Raw genomic sequence first — 23152 nt, forward strand, 5'->3', positions numbered from 1 at the left:
GGATTTGAACCCAGAACATTCTGTTCAGAAATATTATCGGACTGCGGCCTAGGTGAAGTGTCAAGTTAACTCTGGGCTGGGCGAGTACGATAGAGGTATTGCCTGTTTTAAGTCGACCTGTTCAGACATGTTATGATACACTTCTGAAGCAGGTGGAATTTGAATGCAGGCATTCTGCCCCAGAAGCAGGGACATTAACACTGCGCCACAACAGCACTTTGTAGAAGGAGAATCCCTACTGTGTGGAAGCAGGCCATGTGGCCCATCAAGCACATAGAACATAGAAGAATACAGCGCAGTACAGGCCCTTCGGCCCTCGATGTTGCGCCGATCAAAGCCCACATAACCTACACTAACCCACTATCCTCCATATACCTATCCAATGCCCGCTTAAATACCCATAAAGAGGGAGATTCCACCACTGCTACTGGCAGGGCATTCCATGAACTTACGACTCGCTGAGTGAAGAACCTACCCCTAACATCAGTCCTATATATACCCCCCCTTAATTTAAAGCTATGCCCCCTTGTAATAGCTGACTCCATACGTGGAAAAAGGTTCTCACTGTCAACCCTATCTAACCCCCTAATCATCTTGTACACCTCTATCAAATCACCCCTAAACCTTCTTTTCTCCAATGAAAACAACCCCAAGTGCCTCAGCCTTTCCTCATAGGATCTTCCTACCATACCAGGCAACATCCTGGTAAACTTCCTCTGCACCCGTTCCAGTGCCTCCACATCCTTCCTATAGTATGGCGACCAAAACTGCACACAATATTCCAGATGCGGCCGCACCAGAGTCTTATACAACTGCAGCATGACCTCAGGACTCCGGAACTCAATTCCTCTACCAATAAAAGCCAGTACGCCATATGCCTTCTTCACTGCACTATTTACCTGGGTGGCAACTTTCAGAGATCTGTGTACATGGACACCAAGATCCCTCTGCTCTTCCACACTACCAAGTAGTCTACCATTAGCCCAGTAATCCATCTTTTTATTACTCTTACCAAAGTGAATCACTTCACACTTAGCTACATTGAACTCCATTTGCCACCTTTCTGCCCAGCTCTGCAGCTTCTCTATATCCCGCTGTAACCTGCCACATCCTTCCTCACTGTCAACAACTCCGCCGACTTTCGTATCATCCGCAAACTTGCTCACCCAACCTTCTAACCCTTCCTCCAGGTCATTTATAAAAATGACAAACAGCAATGGTCCCAAAACAGATCCTTGCGGAACACCGCTAGTAACTGCACTCCAAGATGAACCTTTGCCATCAACTACTACCCTCTGTCTTCTTTCAGAGAGCCAATTCCTAATCCAAACCTCCAACTCACCCTCAATGCCATATCTCTGTATTTTCTGCAGTAGCCTACCATGGGGGACCTTATCAAACGCCTTACTAAAATCCATATATACCACATCTACCGCTTTCCCCTCATCTACCTCCTTAGTCACCTTCTCGAAGAATTCAATAAGGTTTGTGAGGCACGACCTGCCCTTCACAAAACCATGCTGACTATCCTTGATCACATCATTCTTATCCAGATGTGCATAAATCCTATCCCTTACATGCTGACCCTGAAAACAGCATTCCACCCAGACCTGTTCCCTTTCCCTATCCCTGTAACCCTGCATTGCGTCATGGCTAACCCACACACTGCTGGACACCACAGGACCATTTAGCACAGCCAATCCACCCTAACCTGCACACCTTTGGACTGTGGGAGGAAACCTGAGAACCCGGAGGAAACCCACGCAGACACAGGGAGAACGTGCAAACTTCACAGAGTCGCCAGAGATGGACCCGAACCTGGGTCTCTGGCGCTGTGAGGCAGTGGTGCTGCCCACTAAGGAAAAGGATCAGCAAGCCAGGCAATCAAGCAGATTGCACTACGTTTTGTGGGGTTTGAGTCACAAACGTGTGCATACAGGTGGCTAGCCCAAGGACACAAGCTGGAGTTCTCATTCAGGCCACGCCTGCATCAAACACTCCCACCTTGCTCGGATGTCTCGAGTCTCAGCCCTCAGAGTCTCACTTCCCACCCAGTGTCCAAGTAACTCACAGCTCGATCCCACTCAATGATGTAGGAATCCTATCACTATTTTTGGCACCTCTCCCTCCCTCAGCTCCTTCATGGGGGCGATGAGTGCCAACTTGGTCGAGATCTGGATGTCCGTCTTCTTGGCCGCCTGCGCAATTTCAGTCTGCGGTTTCCCCAGCTGCGCCTTGGTGCGTATCCTATTCCACGACTAAATGCCTTTTCTCATCCTCTGAAGGACCAATGTTTATTTTAGCCACTTTTTCGTTTTATATATTTATAGAAACTTTTGCTGTCTTTACATTCGGTGCTTTTTCCTCATGTGCTACCTTTCTTTATTTTACAGCTCTATTTGTGGCTCTGTTGATTTTTACAGCTTTCCTAATCTTCTAGTTTCCCCACTGATCTTGACTACTTTGTACGCCTACTCTGACAATTTGATAGCCTCCCTTATTCCCTTAGACACGCATGGAAGATTAGCTTTTTTCTTCCTTGTTACTGGAATATACTTTTGCTGAGCACTTTCAAAAATTGCTTTGAAAGTCATCCACTGCTCGTCAACTGTCCCACCATAATGTCGTTACTTCCAGTCTACTTTATCCAAGTCCTCCCTCATCCTATAGTAGTCTCCCTTGTTTAAGCACAGGACCCTGGCATTGGATTTTATCTTCATACTCCCCATTTTTATGCTAAATTCAACCAAGAGGATCCCTAAATATGTGGTTGTTAATTATTCCTGTCTCATTACACAGGACCAGATCTAGGATAGCTTGCTCCCTCATCAGTTCCATTACATACAGTTCAAGATAACTATTGTTGATACACTCAAATTCCTCAAGGCTATCCTGACCGAGCTAGTTCCACCATTCGACATGTAGATTAAAATCCCCCATGATAATTGCCATACCATTTTTACAGGTATTAGTTATTTCTTCAGTTATTGCCCACCCCAATGTGATATTATTATTTGGTGGCCCTATAGAATATGCCCAGTGACATTTTATTCTTAGAATTTCTAACTTCCATCCAAATGGATTCAAATTTATTCTCGATAGAACTTATATCATCTCTAAGCACCGCCCTGACATCCTTGAATATCAGAGCCACACTACCTCCCTTACCTTCTTGTCAGTCCTTCCAAATAGTCAGATACCCCTGGATAGTTAGCTCCCATTCGTGACCATCCTATAACCATGTCTCCATAATTGCCACTAAATCATATTCATTCATGATTTGTGCCATTAACTCATCAGCCTAGTTACAAATGCACATTCAGGTAAAGTGTCTTATGCTAGTTATCATATCCCCATGATTTACATCATCTAATATCATCTCCGGAGTTATCCTTCCTTTTTACTACTTTCATAATCTGCCTTTTAGTTAAACACTCCAGCTTACCTTATTTACCATCATACCTCCTGCCATTTCCCCCCTTTCCTTTTCCCTCAACTCACCGGTTTAAAGTCCTAGTGACCACCCTATTTATCCTTTTTACGAGAACACTGGTTCCAGATTGATTCAGTTGGAAACCGCCCATCGGTACAGATCCGTCCTGTTCCAAAATTGATGCCAATGCCCCATGAAATGCAACTCCTCTTTCACATACTACTACCTTAGACATGTATTTACTTTCTAATTTTATCCCCAAACCAATTTGCATGTGGCTCAAGATTATAACCCTTGAGGACCTGTTCCTTAAATTATCAAGCATTAGGAATGAAATTTGGAGGATAAATGAGATAAATGGAGTACACATGGAACTCTAAGACTCTAGAAAGTACAGAGGATAAGAGGGGTCTTGGTATGCATGTCCAAAGCTCCTTAAACATCTTATCTAAGTGCCCTGCCGCCTTTAAGGCACATTTGCCTTTATTAAGCAAAACAAAGGAATACAAGAGGAAGGAAGTTGTAATGGAGCTGTATGCTCACACATTGTGCATTTCTGGTTGCCAAACTATAGGAAGGATGGTGACTATACTAAAGGTGAAGAGATTCACCTGGATGTTACCTGGCCTGGAGAAATTTATATATGAAGGCAGACTAGATTTTGATTTGATTTATTATTGTCATATGTACCAATATACAGTGAAAAGTATTGTTTTGTATGTTGTACACAAGTACAACAGGGTAATAGAACACAATGCAGAATGAAGTGTTACTGCTACAGAGAAAGCTCAACTTTAATATATAAGAGGTCCAACCATAAGTCTGAAACAGCAAGTAAGAAGCTGTTCTTACATATGTTGGTATGAGTTTTAAATTTTTTTTTGCATCTTCTACTCCATGGAAGACAGGAGTATAGCAGGGGTGGAAGAGATACTTGATAATGTTGGTTGCTTTCCCAAGGCAAGTGGTGTAGATGGAGTAAAATGAATGAAGGCTGGTTTGCATTATGGACTAGGTTACATTCACAACTCTAATTTCTTATGGTCTTGGCGGAACAGTTGTCATACCAAGCTGTGATATATTGGGATAGGATGCTTTATTTGGTACATCTCTAAAATTTGCTAAGAGTCCTTGTGGACACAATTTCCTTAGCATTCTAAGGAAGTTGAGGCGTTGGTGTGCTTTCTTGGCAGTCGTTTAGACATGGATGGACTAGGAGAGACTACTGGTGATCTTTACTGCTAGCAACTTCAAGTTCTTGTCCACCTCCACCTCAGCACCATTGATACAGACAGGGGCATGTTCTCCAAGCCACCTCATAAGATCGACGACCATCTCTTTCATTTTGCTGACAGTGAGGAAGAGATTGTTGTCTTGGACAAAGTAGCACACATTTAAATTGACCACTGCATTCCTGAACATGAAATAATCCACTGACTCCAAGGAGTCACATAGGAGCTCCTCTATTAGTTGAGACCATCTCTGGACCACCTTCTGTACCAGATCCTCACGCTTCAGTTTCTGCTTGTAAGCCAAGAGGAGCCCAGCCTAGTAGCCTGATTTATCAAAATGCAGGTGAGGAATAGAGTGGTAGGTGTTTGCACCTCTGATGGGACAGGGACGTGATGTCTTGATAGCACACTCTAGGTTGACCTGGTTGAAGTCACTGGCTACAAAGAACAAGGTCTCTCAATATTCCGTCTCAAATATATTTGCAGCAGAGTAAGTTTCATTAAGCGCGCTCTTCACTTCTGCATGGGATGTAAACTGTCAGGATAGCAAAAGTAAACTCCCACAGCAGATAGTTGGGGCAGTACTTCACCGTGAGATATTCTAGGTGTAGAAGGAGCAGTATCTCACCAGGGTCATCACATCTGAGGACCAAGCAGCGTTGATCAGTAGACCTCTTTGCCTTTTGCCTTACCCAAGGGTGCCACACAGTCTACCCAGTGGATTGCAAAACCCTCAAGTTGTGAGGCACAGTCAGGTGAAGCAGTAGGGAGACAGTGAGGTCTGCAGATGCTGGAGATTAGAGTTGAGAGGGTGTTGCTGGAAAAGCACAGATCAGGTAGCATCCAAGAAGCAGGAATATCAAAGTTTCAGGCCGGAGCCCTTCATTAGGTAGCAGCAGGAAGCCATATCTCTATAAAATAGAGCACACAGCAGACACAATTCAGTTTCGCAGGTGAGTCTAGCTTTAAGTTTGGCTGGAGCATGCTGGGGAGAGGAATGGTTTAAGATGACAGGGGTTGGACAGACAGGGAGAAACCTTCAGTAGAGGGGTAAATAAGCAGGGGGCACAACTTTAGGGAAAGTGCAGGAGTTTCAAAGGGAGCAGAAAAATGTCTTCACCCAGAGGGCTGTAGATATCTGGAACTCACTGCCTGAAAAAGGATGTTAGAAACAGGAGCCCTCAAGACATTTAAGAAATATTTAGAAGAGCACTTGAAACACCCTACCATACAAAGCTATGGGGCAACTGCTTGAAAACAGGATTACAATAATTGGAGGTCTGCTGACCAGCACAGACACAGACCCTATGTTTCAGCTCGTCCACACTGACCAGATATCCCAAACTGACCAAATCCAATTTGCCAGCATTAGGCCCGCATCCCTCTAAACTCTCCTATTCATATACCCATCCAGATTTTTTTTTAAATGTTGTAACTGTCCCAGTCTCCATCACTTCCTGTGACAGCTTGCTCCAGAAATGTACCACTCTGCATGAAAAAGCTACCCCTCAGGTCCATTCTATATTTTCCCCTTCTCACATTAAACCTTCTCTCTAGTCTTGAACTCCCCTACCTTATGAAGAGGACTTTAGCCACTTACTCTATCCCTGCCACGCATAAACCTCTATTAAGATCAACCTTCAGCCTGACACTCCAATGAAAAAGACCCCAACCTATTCAGCCTCTCTGTACAATTGAAACACTCCAGGCCTGACAACGTCCTTGTAAACCTTTTTTTTGCACCCTCTCATGTTTAACAACTTCCTTCCTACAGAAGGATGACCAGAATTGTATGAAGTATTCTAAAAGTGGCTTCACAAATGTCCTGTACAACTGCAACATGACATTCCAACTCAGATACTCATGTTCTGACCAATGAAGGCAAGTGTGCGAAATGTCTTCTTCACCACAGTCTACCTGCAACTCCACTTTCAAAAAACTATGCATCTATACCACTAGATCTCAGTTTGGAAACACTTCCACAATGTACTAAAGGGCCTCTTTCTGTGCAAAAAAAAACAGACTAATATTCCAGGTGTACACTCGCCAAAGGCCGATGTAATTGCAAAACAAAATATTCTGGATGCTCCAAATCTGAAATAAGAACAGAAAATACTAGAGACATTCAGCAGTGGAAGAGAGAAACATCCCAAATCCACTCTCTGACATTACTTGATCCACTGCATACTTCCAAAATGTTCTGCTTTATTCTCTATTCAATGGCAGCAAGACTTCATTACTCTTATACTACATTCCCCAATCAATAAAGGCTACCATACTATTTTCTTCTAAGTTATTGACTACACCAATTAACCTTGCACACAAAAGGAGTCCCAAAATTCCTTTGAGTATTAACCTCTTTAGCTGTCTCCCATTTTTTCAAAACTAAAATCCTTTTTCCTCAAAGTGGATAACTTCTACATCATCCCCGACATTATTTGCCTGTAGCACTTCATCGCCCAAGTACGTAACCTGCGCAGATCCTTTAACTGCTGTTTTATGTCCTCCTTTTGGTTTACTTTCAGAGTGTTCCATCATTAGAAAATAGCAGAATTCCATTTGTGCTAATCTACTATTTATAGCTTGCAAATATAAAAAATAGTTTGTTTATTCATTCTTTTCACATCTCAATCCATTTGACTTAACTGACATTCTTTGAAATACCTTGTCATCATGTTCATCAAATGATAAGTATTGGCAATTTTCTCCAATGACACCAAATGACTTCACACCCTCCCAGTTGATGATGTCACATTTCAAGTGTCAATTGCCTATCAATTATTTATTTATACAGGGGGCAACTGGGGCTTTGCCAATGTAACAAGAGCCTGTGTGCCTTCATTGCCTTCTCATGCAATTGCAAAAGGTGTAATATCACCTTGTTCATCCAGTTACGACACAGCGGTGAACCAGCCTTAATTAAATGAGACACCCAGAAAAGCTCACCTTGCCTCGTATCGGTTAAAACATGAGTGATAGAGAACACCCAAATTCCACTGAAGAAAATATCAATTTATTCTTTAACTGTAAAAGTGAACACTACACAACAATTCCCAACTCTAAGCGTCCCCTTTCTCTTAACTGCTTATTACTTACCTCCAATTCTACAACAATATATTGTTTCAATAAGACATTTATTAAAATTACATCAATTTAATTTCAAAACCACACAGCAGCTGTCATCTTCAGTGTCTTTCTTCTTCCAGCTGAAGATCTTCCTGGGTTGTCTTCTTTCTTCTACTGTGAGTATGTTTCATATGAAAAAGTACATTTGATATAGAGAATTTTTCAATGTCTTGGGTCTCTCTCGAATAGCAGTTGCTCAGTCTTATGCCTGCCTTTTTTGAAAATACCCTCAACATCTGATAGTCTCATTGGTTCAATGTTGGCAAACATAAAACTGGGACATAATTTAAACTGATTGGTTAAATTTGAATTGTTGTCAAAACCACCACCACCTCAGGTATCCATTTCACAGCCAGACGTTACATATTTTCAATTTTCCAGTACACTCAGACTTATCTAGTCAGATGACACAGGTGCTTGTAAGCTCTCAGTGCAGAACAGCATTCACTCAAAGTATAGTTTCAGCCTTCACTTTCATAATACTCATGGTTTTACGCCTCAAACGCACCTTCCAAATGAAGTAACGTGTTACAGTTAACAAGATTGAAAGAAAAACAAGTATGTGCTACTTACAATGTGGCCTCCTTTAAAAAGGTGTTAAGATCAAAATGCAGACTGCATAATTACCTTGCAGAACACCTCGAGAACAAACTTGATCTCCCATTCACTTGTCTTTCAATACATTATAATTCCACGCAACTACTTCTATTCTGGGCCTGTTACAGTTCTAATACAGCTCAAAACAACATAAATGAACACCACTTCATTTTCCACTTAGACTCTTTACAGTGTCTAGTATTCAACATTAAGTTCAAATACTCCAAAACATAATTTGTCCTCCATTTTGATTACAATGCCCGAGTGACAGCATCTTGTTAGCTTTTCTTTCTGTAGTGACTACTTTGTCCATTTCACATGTATCATCCACATCAATGTTACATCTCAATCTCTTCCTTAACACCATTAAGTACTTCATTCATCTTCTGCTCGGAGCATCCTCACCAGCTGTTCCACTTTCCTCCTCCATCTCTGTCAATTGCATAAAATCACTATTTTAATTACCAGCCATCATTGTCACATAATGCATCATCACACTGTGATAAGTTAAGCGTCGTTCAGTTCTGAAGTAGTAATAAAAGACTCAAAACATTAACGCTTTTCTCTCTTCCCCACAGATGTGAACAATTGAGTTTCTCCAACATTTTCTGATTTTATTTCTAGTCAGAAATCAATAGGTTTATGGAGACAAATGATACTAAAAAGGATTATGGAGATAAGGCAAAAAAAGAAATAGAGGAGATAAATGATTCCAATCTACAATGGTGAGGCAAGCCAAATGGCCTACTCCCATTTCTGCATTCTTAAACGAACTGACTTATAATCTTGGAAACGATTTCCACAGTTTTACTACTTTGGTCAGACAGCCCAGGACCTTTAAGGTTAGGCCTGAATACAAAATAAGTAGGATTTTCAGGACAGGTCATAAAGCATCTGCACAAGGACATGCCCAGACTTGCCTTGGAAAATCCAACTAGTTTGTCAAGTATGAGACACACACACACACACACACACACAGAGACAACCTGGCCAGATTTCAGATACAAAATTGCTACGGTGTGAAAACAGGCTCTTCGCCCAACAAGTCCACACCAACCCACTGAACAGTAACCCACCCAGACCCATTCCCCTACTGCTCTCCGTTTACCCCAGACTAATGCACCTAACGTACATATCCCTGAAAATATGGCAATTTTAGCATGGCCAATTCACCCATACGGTAAGCACCCGGAGGAAACCCACGCAGACACTGGGAGAATGTGCAAACTTCACTCTCAGTCGCCCATGCTGGGAATCGAACTCAGGTCCCTACACTGTGCGGCAACAGTGCTAACCATGGAGCCAACATGCTGCCCCAAACTGCATGGATACTGTATGGATAGTACCTGGCCTTACTCTATTAGCCAATAGTAGTTTAGACAACAATTACGACAAAGACTCGATGCTGCAATTGACAATGATTAATTCAAGAATCTGGAGTTTTTACAATCATAAAAGGAGCATACTTTTACATAACATTCTTCCACATGGCCCCTTGTGTCTATTGTGTATGGAAAAAGAAAAATTGCTTTGAACTGCAATTTGACTCTGACCTTTTATATTTATCTCACAAATATTGTACCTGAATAAAATTGGTCGAAGAGTCTAAAGCACAAACAACATTTAGATCCAGTTATGGGCCAATTAAGTGTTGAAAGTGGACAAAAATCAGAAACCTCAATTACTTCCCAAGAGAATGAAGTCACAGGATTTCATAGTTTTAAATAAGAAACGTTGCTGCACAAAGTAAAGCTAAGTCAAAATAATTTTTTTTCCACTCCACCATACTGAATTACAATGAAGTCAGCCCGAGCTAGTATCAGAAAGCTATTCCAAATGCATCGCAAGAACCTACTCTCCAAACTAGGTTTGTCAATGTAGTTTAAGTTTGTAAAAATATGCAGTTCACCATGAAAACTGCATTATATTTGCTACATGCCCTTGTAATTTTCTCACTGCGTGCAGAAATGGTATTTAAAAAGGGAGGCAGTACAAACTGTCCAATTTCAAATCTGGCATTTTTGTATCGGTCCTGGTGTATGAAAAATGAAAAGCTTCAACTTTTCTTCTGCAATTCTAACTCCAAAATTAAACATATAAAATGTTAATTGGTTTACGCATTACATTTTTTGCATTCCCTTGACATTCAATGATGTTCCTATTGTTGAATTTGCCCACCAACAACAATCTGGGGCATACCTTTGACCAGAAGACACTGGATACTGTAAAAGCCACTAACATTCCTTCAATAGTACTGAACATTGCACTCCAGAATTTGCTACAACTTTAGCCAACATGCTCCTGTACAGCTACAACACTGGCACTGATCAGATAATGTGGAAAATTAAGAGAAAGTGAGGACTGCAGATGCTGGAGATCAGAGTCAAAAAGCATGGCACTGAAAAAGCACAGCATGGCAGGCAGCATCAGAGGTGCAGGAGAATAAGCCATGAAGGGCTGATGCCCGAAACATCGATTCTCCTGCGCCTCGGATGCTACCTGACATGCTGTGCTTTTCCAGTGCCACACTTTTTGAAATGTGGAAAATTGCCCAAGAGGACCTGTAGACACAGCAGGAAAAATCCAACCTGGCCAATCTAGTCGATCGCTAAATATTTGAAGGTGTCAACAACAGTCCCATCAAGCAGCACCTGTTCAGCTGTAACATCGTCAATGACGCCCAGTTTGGGTTCTGCCAGGGACACAGCTCCTGACGTCATTACAGCCTTAGTTCAAAAAGACATAAAAGCTGAATTTCAGAGGTGGGGTAAGAGTGACTGCCTTTGTCATCAAAACTGCACTTGAACAAGTATGCAGCAAGGAGCCCCAGCAAAAACTGAGTCAATGCGAATCAGCAGGACAACTCTGCTGGGCAAAGTCATGCCTGACAGAGGAAGATGGCTATGGTTGTTGGAGGTCAATCATCTCAGCTTAAGGATATCTCTGCAGGACTTTTTCTAAATAATGCAGTCCTAGGTTCAATTATCGCCAGCGTTTCACTAATCAGCTTCTCTCCAAGGTCAGAAGTGGGAATGTCCACCAATTATTACATAAATGTTCAACACCATTCACAACTCGTCAGATACTGAAGCGCTTCATGTTTCAAATGCAGCAAGACTTTGACATTATCCAGGCTCGGCCAATAAGTGACAAATAACATTCACACTATGCATATGGCAGACAGTAACCATCTCCAGTTGACAGCGACCATCTCCCATGATGAACACCTGAAAGTTACCATTCATCAGACATTGAACAGGATGGGCCGAAGGGCCTGTTTCCACACTGCAAGTAATCTAATCTAAAAAAAAGGATGAGCATCTAAGAAGTGATAACAACAACAGGTCAGAGGTTAAGAATACAGCAACCAACTCACCTTCTGACTTCCTAAAGCTGTCAGAGTCAGACATACAGCATGAAAACAACGTCAGCCCAACCAGTCCAAACCAACCAAGTTTTCCAAACTGAATTAATCTTATTTGCCTACGTTTCGCTCATATCCTTCTAAACCTTTCCTATTAATGTTCCTGTCCAAATGTCTTTTAAATTTGTAATTAGACCGACATCCACCACTTCCCTCGGCAGTTCGTTCCATATACGCACCACTCCATGTTTGAAAACGTTGCCCCTCAGGACCCTTTTAAATCTTTACTTTCTCACCTTGATCTCAAAACTATGCTATCTAGCTTTGGACTCCCCTACCTGGGGAAAAGACCTTGGCTGTTCAACCTTCTCAATGCCCCTCATGATTTTAGGAAATTCTAAAAAGATCATCCATCAACCTCCTACACTCCAGGGGGAAAAAAAAAGACTAGCCTCTCCTTATAATCAAATCTTTCAGTCTCAGTAACATGCTCGTAAATCTTTTATGCACCCTTTCCAATTTAATAACATCCCTCCTATAGCAGGGCCACAACCTGCAAGGCACAAGTCAGAAGTGCGATGGAATTCTCAGCACTTCTGGATGACTGCAGCTCCAACACCAAGAAGCTTGACACCATCCAAGATAAACAGCCCTTTTGATTGACAATACATCTACACAGTGTGATAGGACTATGGTGACTTATTCATTTAAAATGTAAAAAGCAAAATAGCACAGATACTCCACAATGCTCAGCTACCAGACTTACTTACCTAAGCTGGTAGCAACTCAGAGAAACATCAATAATTGTTTCAAGTCAGTGAGAACACAGACCTAAAACTGTTAACTCCATTTCTCCCTCCACCAATGCTGCCAGATCTGCTCAGTAGTTCAACATTTTGAATGGGTATTTTTGTTATGACAGAATTTTACATCTCTAGCTTTCATGCAATATATTTATACTAATTATTGCATGCAAGTAATAATACACAATTATGTTGATTAAGTACTTATCAACTTTTCAGTTGTGTGAAGTAGTACTTCTACTACCCTAAAATTTAGGTAAGTGAATTAAGCAGACAAACCTTTACAACCCGACAGGGTACTAAACTGTACATTATCCTGTAGAACAATGCAAATGCAAATGCAAACGCAAACGCAAACATGTTTACAATTTGTTGCACAATTAAAATTCCAATCTATTAACTAACATAAAACAAACATTAGATCACAGCATACCTCAAAGTCAATTCCACCAACAAAAATAGTGTTGGGCATGATTCTTCCACTTGGCAATACATATCTGCGATTCACTGTGGGTGCTGCGGACGACTGACCCTCTAGTTCCTGACTGGCATCACTGTCTTGTGCTTCAATGATTCTTCCGGACTGCGAATAAAGGAAAGCTGTTTAGATATTCGTAAGGATCTTCAATTCACAACTGGCTTTAATTTTCATCTTGGTAACCTTTTAGTATCTAGCAGCGAACAGGGTAAGGAAGCATTTTCATTACCAAAGGGATGATTAAAGTTTAAAAAAAAACAAAATTCTGTTTACGAATGTCTTACGGGTGAAAAAGCTTCAACAGCCTTAACCATTTACTTGTATGCCCATAAGGCAAAACTATAGTAATTCAACATGATAGCACTAAATTCAGTCAAGCTTGTAAAAAGGGCATAAGGACAACTGGCTTGCGCAAGAGAATTAGATAGTGCTCATGTCGTTAAAAAGGAAAATGGTAAACCATAACAGAAACAAACAATGGGCTTGCATTGTATTTTTCCTTATCCCTCAAAAATAAAGTTAGTACTTTAAGACCATAAGACATAGGAGTGGAAGTTAGGCCATTCGGCCCATCGAGTCCACTCCACCATTTAATCATGGCTGATGGGCATTTCAACTCCACGTACCAGCATTCTCCCTGTAGCCCTTAATTCCTTGTGACATCAAGAATTTATCAATCTCGGTCTTGAAGCCATTTAGCGTCTCGGCCTCCATTGCACTCTGTAGCAATGAATTCCACAGGCCCACCACTCTCTGGCTGAAGAAATGTCTCCGCATTTCTGTTCTGAATTTACCCCCTCTAATTCTAAGGCTGTGCCCACGGGTCCTAGTCTCCTCGCCTAACAAACAATTTCTTAGCGTCCACCCTTTCCAAGCCATGTATTATCTTGTAAGTTTCTATTAGATTTCCCCTTAACCTTCTAAACTCCAATGAGTACAATCCCAGGATCCTCAGCCATTCCTCGTATGTTAGACCTGCCATTCCAGGGATCATCCGTGTGAATCTCCGCTGGACACGCTCCAGTGCCAGTATGTCCTTCCTGAGGTGTGGGGACCAAAACTGACACAGTACTCCAAATGGGGCCTAACCAGAGCTTTATAAAGGCTCAGGAGCACATCGCTGCTTTTAAAGTCCAACCCTCTTGAGATAAATGACAACATTGCATTCGTTTTCTTAATCACAGACTCAACCTGCATGTTGACCTTTAGAGAATCCTCGACTAGCACTCCCAGATCCCTTTGTACTTTGGCTTTATAAATTTTCTCACCGTTTAGAAAGTAGTCTATGCTTGTATTCTTTTTTCCAAAGTGCAAGACCTCACATTTGCTCACGTTGAATTTCATCAGCCATTTCCTGGACCACTCTCCCAAACGGCCTCGATCCTTCTGCATCCTCCCCACTTCCTCAGTGCTACCTGCCTGTCTACCTAACTTCGTATCATCGGCAAACTTCGCTAGAATGCACCCAGTCCCTTCATCCAGATCATTAATATATAACGTGAACAGCTGCGGCCCCAACACTCAACCCAGTGGGACACCGCTTGTCACTGGCTGCCATTCCAAAAAAGAACCTTTTATCCCAACTCTCTGCCTTCTGTCAGACAGCCAATCCTCAATCATAGTAGACTGATGAGCAATATTAAGTATTTAAGAATTTATTTTATGCTGTTGAAATGTAAATTAGAAAATGATTCAATTAAAACTAAACCTGCAAACACTCAATACTAAGTAGGTACTTTTATACACTCAGCTGATATTCAAATGACTTTTACCATTTTAGATGCATTCAGATCTACATTCAAGACTATGCGAAATGGCACCCTCCCGGTTTCATTAGAAATTATTGACTTTTTACTATCATTACATGAATGAAAATTTAAAATGGACAAAATCAAAGTGAGCAAATAGCAATTTCAAGACTTTTTTAAAAAAATTCACTTGTACTATAACAAGATTTTTAAAAGTTCTTAGAAGCTTTAAAGAATAAAGAATTCTCAGGACAGAGGTGGGTTCTGTATTCTAAATTGAACTGGAGGAATATACCACTTAAGGAGTTGTCAACATATAGATTGAACATAAAAAGTAAAAGTTTCCATATCCTAATATCACTCATTACTGAACATGAAGCTCATGTCACTTTTTCACAAAAATGTGTTTCCTATTCATTAGCCAAATGGAGCTATTTCATATTAAATAGATCAGCTGTGTCATAATATAGAGCTCTCAACAAAATGCATATAATATTTAGGGCCTGCACCTGGAATGCTTGGGTAACAGTTTTGTCAAGAGCTTCAGGACATCCTCTTTGGACAGCAATACTTCTCTTTGCTCATCTGATAGAAGAGAAGGCAAGACTGGGAGTCTCCTCACTTTCTCCGCATCCCAAGGGAACCTTCTAGTGCATATCTTCATTTTGACATTAATTGCAGCCACTACAGTTGCTGGTGCTGCAGATGTGTCCAGTTCTCCTCAATATCTGAGACCATTTATAAAGCAGCAGCCACAATTACACCTGCAGTGCCTAGATCCTTTGGTGATGTTTCAAATCATCCTATTTGACAATTATCAGAAACAATGTAGATTCTTCAAAGTTTGGGAGAAGATTTGTAGCTCGGGTGCTCGTTGTTGTGGTTCTGTTTGCCGAGCTGGGAATTTGTGTTGCAGACGTTTCGTCCCCTGTCTAGGTGACGTCCTCATTGCTTGGGAGCCTCCTGTGATGTTTCCTCCAGCATTTATACTGGCTTGTCTCTGCCGCTTCCGGTTGTCAGTTCGAGCTGTCCGCTGCAGTGGTCGGTATATTGGGTCCAGGTCGATGTGCTTATTGATTGAATCTGTGGATGAGTGCCGTGCCTCTAGGAATTCCCTGGCTGTTCTCTGGACCCAGCAGACAGCTGGAACTGACAACGGAAGCGGCAGAGACAAGCCACTATAAATGCTGGAGGAAACATCACAGAAGCGCTTCACAGGAGGCTCCCAAGCACTGAGGATGTCACCTAGACAGGGAACGAAACATTTGCAACAAATTCCCAGCTCGGCGAACAGAACCACAACAACGTAGATTCTTGTCAGCAGTCACAACGCGAGTTTATTATAAGCCCTTGATACATTGGAACATGGAGGCCTGACAAACATACCTTATCCTGCTGTATGCCACAGTGCACACATATAGTAGGAGATGAAGTGTGGCATGATCATTGACACCTCCTCTCCCCACACTATTGTCCGAGAAACACAACACTGGTGCACACTGGAGAACACTGAAATAATTAGAATTCAACATATGAGCAATGCAACAGCATGCCACTATGCAACCTATGAAACCTTGGACTGTACTTGTGAATTGTGGTCCGCAGGTAACATTTTATAGATTGCCTATTTCTGCTTCAGACATGTTTTTTCCTTAAAGTCGAGAACTGCATTTTGCCATATTCTTCCAACTATCTCATCACTGCCCATACCATTCGGAGGGTGGGAAATTTCTGCTTATTAACAAACCTTCCAGCTCAGCAAGCAAACTTACATCCAGAACCTCAACCTGAGCTACAAATCTTCTCAAACCTTGCTAATTTCTGCTTATGGTCAGAATGATGCAGCTGAAAAATGGTGTGGATTTTCAAAGATGACAGCCCTTACTCAGAGGAATAGCAAGGAAGTAGTAAAACAAACAGCAGTCTACAACATTGAATAACAGAGTCAACATGGCTGGGCAATCTCTATTCCTGTTGAAATGAAAAATAAAGCAGCTAAGATAAAACTGGAATTTAGCTACAAGGATATGTAAAACATCTGAACAAATAAAACAGTTACAACTCTGCTATCACTGCTGGGGAAAAAGGGCTAAAAAAATAAATTGCAGCAAAGATCTCATCAAGCAGTAAAAAAAGGGAGCTGCAGATTTTTTTTTTAAAAAAAGGGGTGGACATGCTTTGAACCTCAAATGCCAAAGATAAAAAGGAAGGAGTGGGAAGGAAGAACGGAGAGAAAGAAAAGAACAGAACAGAGGAAGAGCCACAATTAATGAATGTATAGAACTTCAGTCAACAAGATATTTGCAATCTTGCCAATTCATTAGGAAATTAAATGAAAATAGAAGTGACACTTCACTGGGGTTCAGTGCCTATAAAAGAAAAATGTAGGAACCAAAGGTGAGAATCATTTTTGACACTTATGATACAATCTTTCCAAATTGTCTTATCATGTGCAGGTATATGTCATTTTCTTAATAACACACATGCACTTTTCATAAAGAAACGCTGACAGCTTAAGAACTACTGACCACTACTTTAACAAAATTGCAAAGATTTAAAAAATGATTAGATATCACCAAGTTAGGTCTCACTTTAGATTGTGTTGTTCAGCATTACCATCACCTGGATACATTATGCCACCTATAAAGATAGGTGCTGGAGCAATATCAGCTGATGTTTCTGATAATTACATAATGCAAGTGGCTTTCATCAGGTCTAAAAGGTGATAACTGGGTTTCTTACTGTTAGAATGATGATTGCAAAAGAACAACATCAAGTGAAGTTCAAGTGCCAGAGAGACATTGACGTTCTGTGCAACATCAAGAGCTTCAACACATCTCTGCAAAGTAATTTAAGATGATCTATAAATGGAACCCTATCACCCTTTATGATAGGATGTAGATTCAAGAGAGCAAGATAAACACTACACACTAGGGAAAAAACAGATAGGGGCTTCCAAATAGTAGACATTAAATCAAAATCTTCAACTGGACCAAGTCAAAAGCTTGGACCAGTAACCCTTAACTTGCCAGCAAATAATTACAGCATTTTACAGTCCACTAGTTCACTGATTATCAAATTCATCCAAGATTACAAGTTATTTTCACATGTCTTGGATATCTTCCTGGTGAATATCATCTTGAAGTAGATGAGAGTGAGAGACAAATGTATCATTTGTTGAGGGTATGTACAGCTCCAGCTACAACCAAGTCCAACCTGAAAGTCTGAAGAGCTAGAAAGAAAGGAGTAATCATAGAAGTAACAGCTCCTATAAACTAAATTAGCTATACAATAACAATGGATAGAAAAACTGGAAAACAGTGCATTGATCCAAACGAACTCAATGAAACTCTGAAGAATCTCACTACCTCATGCAAGCCAATGAAGACATTTTACCAAAACTTTCCAAGGCAAAAGTCATTCCTCTTATTGATAGAAAATGATTGTTATTAGCAAGTGAAGCTGATGAAAGCTTTAGTTTTTAAATCAAACTATACTCAGGATGCTATTCAGGAGATACAGTTGGCTGCACATGATGTTTGCAATTCCAGTACCCCAGACAACAATCAATACATGTGGTATAAGGCATATTTAGTGATCACACTAGAATGGAAGCTTTTTTGGATGAGTTTTGGTGTGGAGACCAGATAAATCTGGGAAGATGGTGGGGTGGTGGAAATGTGATTGGACTAGTAATCCAGCATCTCAGGCTAAATGCTTGTGGGGAGATGGGTTCAATTCTAGCATCGCATTATGTTCAAACATGAAATCAAGAAAAATCCTGCAACTAAAAGCTAAAATAAGTTTAACACCAAAACTAAAAGTTTGTCTGTGACCATGTAACTATTGTCAATTGGCTTAAGAAAATCCACCACATACAAGGCACGAGTCAGAAGTAATACTCTCTTCTTGCTTGGGTGATTGCAGCTGCAACACTCATACCTAAAATAATTCACACGTCCACCAACAGCCCTCATGTGCAGCTGTGTACTAACCACATGATCCACTGCAGTATCTCAGCAAGGTTCTCAGCAAACCAGAGCCACTACCATCAAAAAGTTAACAAACAAACAATGGGAACCCTTCCAGTTGCAAGTTCCTTTCCAAAACCACCAAATGGCTGACAAAACTCAGGTCTGGCAGCATCTGCGGGGAGAAAGCAGAGTAAATATTTCAAGTCCAGTGAATCAGACTAACCATTAACTCTGATTTCCTCCCATGCCCACTGCCAGACCATTCAAGTGTCGCTAGTAATTAACTTTTGATTTAGATCTCCAACATCCACAGAACTTTGACTTAGTGAAGAATTCCTGTTTAGTATTTACATATAGTGAGGAGAAAAGAAAGATATATCCCCTGACATTCGAGAAAATTACAAGACTATGCTTCTTGACTTCTTGAAAATATGCTTCTGACTTGAAAATATATTGCCATTCCTTCAGTCACTGGGACAAAACTCTAGAACTCTGAATTTGTGCAACCAAGAACTACAGCAGTTAAAGGTGTCAGCTCACCACCACATTCTCCAGGAAAAATAGCAAGAACTAATTAATGCTAACCTAACTAAGAACACACAACTCTCTTGAAAACAAAGTTAAAACTTGATGTTTTCAGCAGTTATCAATCACACTATCAAAAAAAAAAGTTGTTTGAAGGGCAGATTCATCATCATCTATGAAATCTGCCAGAATTCAAATTACTTTTAGCTCAAACGGCCAGAAATCCAGAAAGCTGCCCTAAATAGCTTATTTATAGTGACTGCCAGCCAACTGACTGATGGTTTATGAAATTGCCGAAGATGGGAACAAAGAGCCCAAACAGTGGTTTTCAAATTCCCAACTAGAGGAATCTGCTAAATGACAGAAATTCCATAGAGTCCTACAGCACTGACACAGGCCCTTTGGTCCAAACTGGTCCATGTCAACTAAAATGTCCATCCATGCGGAGCCTTTTTGCCTACACTTGCTCCATATCCTTCTAAACCTTTCCTATCAATTGTGTCTAAATGTATTTTAAGTGCTGTTAACATACCTGCCTCAACTACTTCCGCTGGCAGCTTAGCCCATATTCTTACCACCCTCTAAAAAACATTGCACCTCAGATTCCCATTTATTCTCTCCCCTCTAACCTTAAACTGATGTTCTCTAATCCTTGATTCCCCAACCCTGGGGAAAAAGACTTAAGTACATTCACCCTATCCATGCCCTATTATGCACCTCTAAAGATTCTCACCCCTCCCCACAAATGTCTAAAGAAAAAAAAATGTCCTAGCTCATCCAACCTCTCCCATAACTCAGATTGTTAAGTCCTAGCAACATCCTTGTAAATTTCTTTTGTACTCTTTCCACTTTAATAACATCCTTCCTATAGCAAGATGACCAAAACTGAACACAATACCCCAAATGTGGCCTCACTAACATCCTGTACAACTGCAACATAACTGCCCAACTTCTACTCGATGCCCTGACTGAAGGCAAACATGCCAAAAGCTTTCTTCACGGCTCTGTGCACCTGAACTCCAAGTTCCCTCTATTCCACTACACTCTATGGATCTACTATTCATCATGAAACTCCTGTGTTGATTTGACTTATCTATATAAAACTCCACTTGTCATTTCTCAGCCCAATTCCCCAGCTGACCAAGGTCTTGCTGCAATTACTGATGACCTTTCTCATGTCCACAATAACATGCCATATGCAAACTCATTAATCATGCCTTGTACATTCTCATCCAAATCATTGATATAGATAACAAACAGTAATGGGACCAGCATCAAACCCTGAGGCACTCTACTAGTATAGGCCTCCAGTCTGACAAGCATTCTTCCACTATTGCCCTCTGCTTCCTACCAAACCTAATGTCCAATTTGCCAGCTCCCCCGTGATTCCATGTGATGTAGCCTTCCAGAGCAGTTTTCCATGTGAAAGCTCAAAGGCCTTACAGAAATCCATATACTACATCCATCACCCTGCCCTCGTCAACCTTCCTGGTTACTTCAAAGAACTCAATCAAAATTTGCGATGCATGATCTCCCACATACAAAGCCATTCTGACAATTCCTAATCAAACCCAGTCTTTCCAAATGCATGCATACCTTATCTTTCAGAATCGTCTCAAGTAGCTTACAGACTACAGATGTCTATAGTTCAGGTTTTTCTTTGCTGCCCTTCTTAAATCAGAGCACAACATTCACTAACCTCCAGTCTTCCAGGACCTCACCTGCAGCTAACGATGATGCAAAAATATCAGACGGGGCCCCTGAAATTTCTTCTCTAGCCTCTAGCAGTGTTCTTAGATACATCTGGTCAGGTCCAGGAGATTTATCCATCTTCATATATTTTAATGTGTCCAACACCTCCTCGACTGTGATATAGACTGTCCCCAAGATATCACCACTAACTTACCCAAGTTTTCATCTTTCTTCATGGTGAACACAGGAGAAATATTCATTGAGGACCTCACCCATCCCTTGCAGTTCTACACAGACATGTCCACTTTGGTCCTTGAGAGATCCATTTCCCTCTAGTTAGGCTTTTTCCTTTAATATATGTAAAGAATCCCTTTTGATTCACCCTAATTTTCTCAGCCCTGGCTAACTCTTGCCCCCTTTTTGTCCTCCTGAATTCCTTCTTCAGTAAACTCCTATATCCCCTGTATACTTCCAGTGATTCCCTTCATCCCAGCTACCTGTACCCAGGATATGCCTCTTACTTTTTTCTAGTCAAAGTCTCAATATCTCCAGTTATACAGGGTTACCTATTCCTACCAATCTTGCCCTTCACCCTCTCAAGAATAAGACGACCTTGAACTCTAGCTATCTCACTTTTAAATGCCTCCCACTTGGAGGTCCCTTTGCCTGCAAACAATCTAATCCAATCAACCCCTGAAAGCTCCAACAAAATTCATCTTGCCCCAATTTAAAACTTGAACCTGTGCACCACAGATCTTATCACCAAGAAAAGCAAAGGATTTATGCTAAAACTTTAGAAAGATTCAATTAGTCCACAATACTGCATTTAGTTCTGGCTATCAAGTTTTAGGGAGGATGCGAAGTTTCTTGAGAGAATAGAGATTGAACATAATGGGCCCTAGAATGAAGTATTTTAGTTACAAAGTTATGTTAGAGAACTTGTGATTGGTCATCTTGGAACATGGGAGATTAGGTAGAAATTCACAAGATTATGAGCAGTTGGAATAAGTAACAAAAGAAACGGGATCCCATTTTTGCTGATGGCACAATGGATAAGGAATACTTCAACAAAAAGTTTAGCAGGAATTCAAAAGAATTATTTTTAAAGATGTGATGTGATCAGTGATAGCAACTTCAGAGGTAACGGTTTGTATGGTAACTACTGACCAACTTCTTGGCGACGAAAACCTCAATTTTCTGGAATCTGTAATTGTAAAAATAACTTAAACTAGAGAGTTTGCATCAATTATAACAAAATCAATTGTAACCTTCTTGGATTACATGGGTCATGTAACCTTGCACCCTTGAACTGAAAGCAATACCAAGAGGTAGGGGTCGCTCTATAGCAAGAGAAAAATAAGCTACAGTAGGGTAAGACAGGAGAGTGATTTAAGTTGTGGTGTAGCACAGTATGTACAATAAGGTAAGACTAGTTTAGAATAGGGATCGTGAATTGGACAATTCTATTACTGTTCCAGACTTGACAAAACAGACCAGGCTGTTTAACAGAACTTGTTAAAGCAGTCAGCTAAAAATGAGTCCCTTGGCAATCTGTACCATCAAGATTGTTGTGAACCTACCAGAGAGAAATTGGGGAGTGGAGCTGCTGTTTCAGGTGGTGGGAGGACCAAATCTATTCAGTGAGAAAACAGATTTAATTCACCAGAGGCGGAATTAGAAAGACAGATTACCTGCGGTGTCATATTTGTACAAGGAGAGCTTCCAATACTTGTAATCACAAGATGGCTTGTTTTATGTGCTACCATGTATGGTTTTATAGTTTGTACTGACCATATTTTAACCTTTTAACTGATGTCTAATTTAAATGTAATCTGATTATATTTAACAGAAATGTAAAGTTAAATCTTTTCGGTAATTTCTTTGTATAGGGAATGTTTGACAATTTTTTTTAGTTTTGTTTACAGCTCCCCAACATTGATCATTACAAAGTTGGGGGCCAAGTTTGGATCCAGGGAATTCAAAACAGGTTCAATGGAACTTTCCAACTTTTAAACAAACAAAATTTCAGGTTTACGTATGCTACACTGTACTGGGAAATCAACATGGGCAGCTTTAGAGTCAAAGTCATACAGCACAAACAGACTATTCGGTCCAACCAGCCAATTAGACCATAACCCGAAACTAAACTAGTCCTACCTACCCATCCTTGGCCCATTTGC

At 40.8% G+C, this 23152-nt stretch overlaps 1 protein-coding gene across 2 annotated transcripts in view; it reads right to left on the reverse strand.

Annotated features, from left to right (window-relative positions):
- dazl (deleted in azoospermia-like) overlaps window positions 1-23152 on the reverse strand; it is a 172142-nt gene that overhangs the window by 133000 nt on the left and 15990 nt on the right. For both annotated transcript variants that reach the window (XM_072574963.1, XM_072574962.1), the window contains exon 2: window positions 12989-13138. In XM_072574963.1, the coding sequence (XP_072431064.1) occupies window positions 12989-13138 (150 nt within the window). The remainder of the gene's footprint in view (window positions 1-12988; window positions 13139-23152) is intronic.

Source organism: Chiloscyllium punctatum, chromosome 8 (assembly GCF_047496795.1).
Source record: "Chiloscyllium punctatum isolate Juve2018m chromosome 8, sChiPun1.3, whole genome shotgun sequence".
Classification (NCBI taxonomy): domain Eukaryota; kingdom Metazoa; phylum Chordata; class Chondrichthyes; order Orectolobiformes; family Hemiscylliidae; genus Chiloscyllium; species Chiloscyllium punctatum.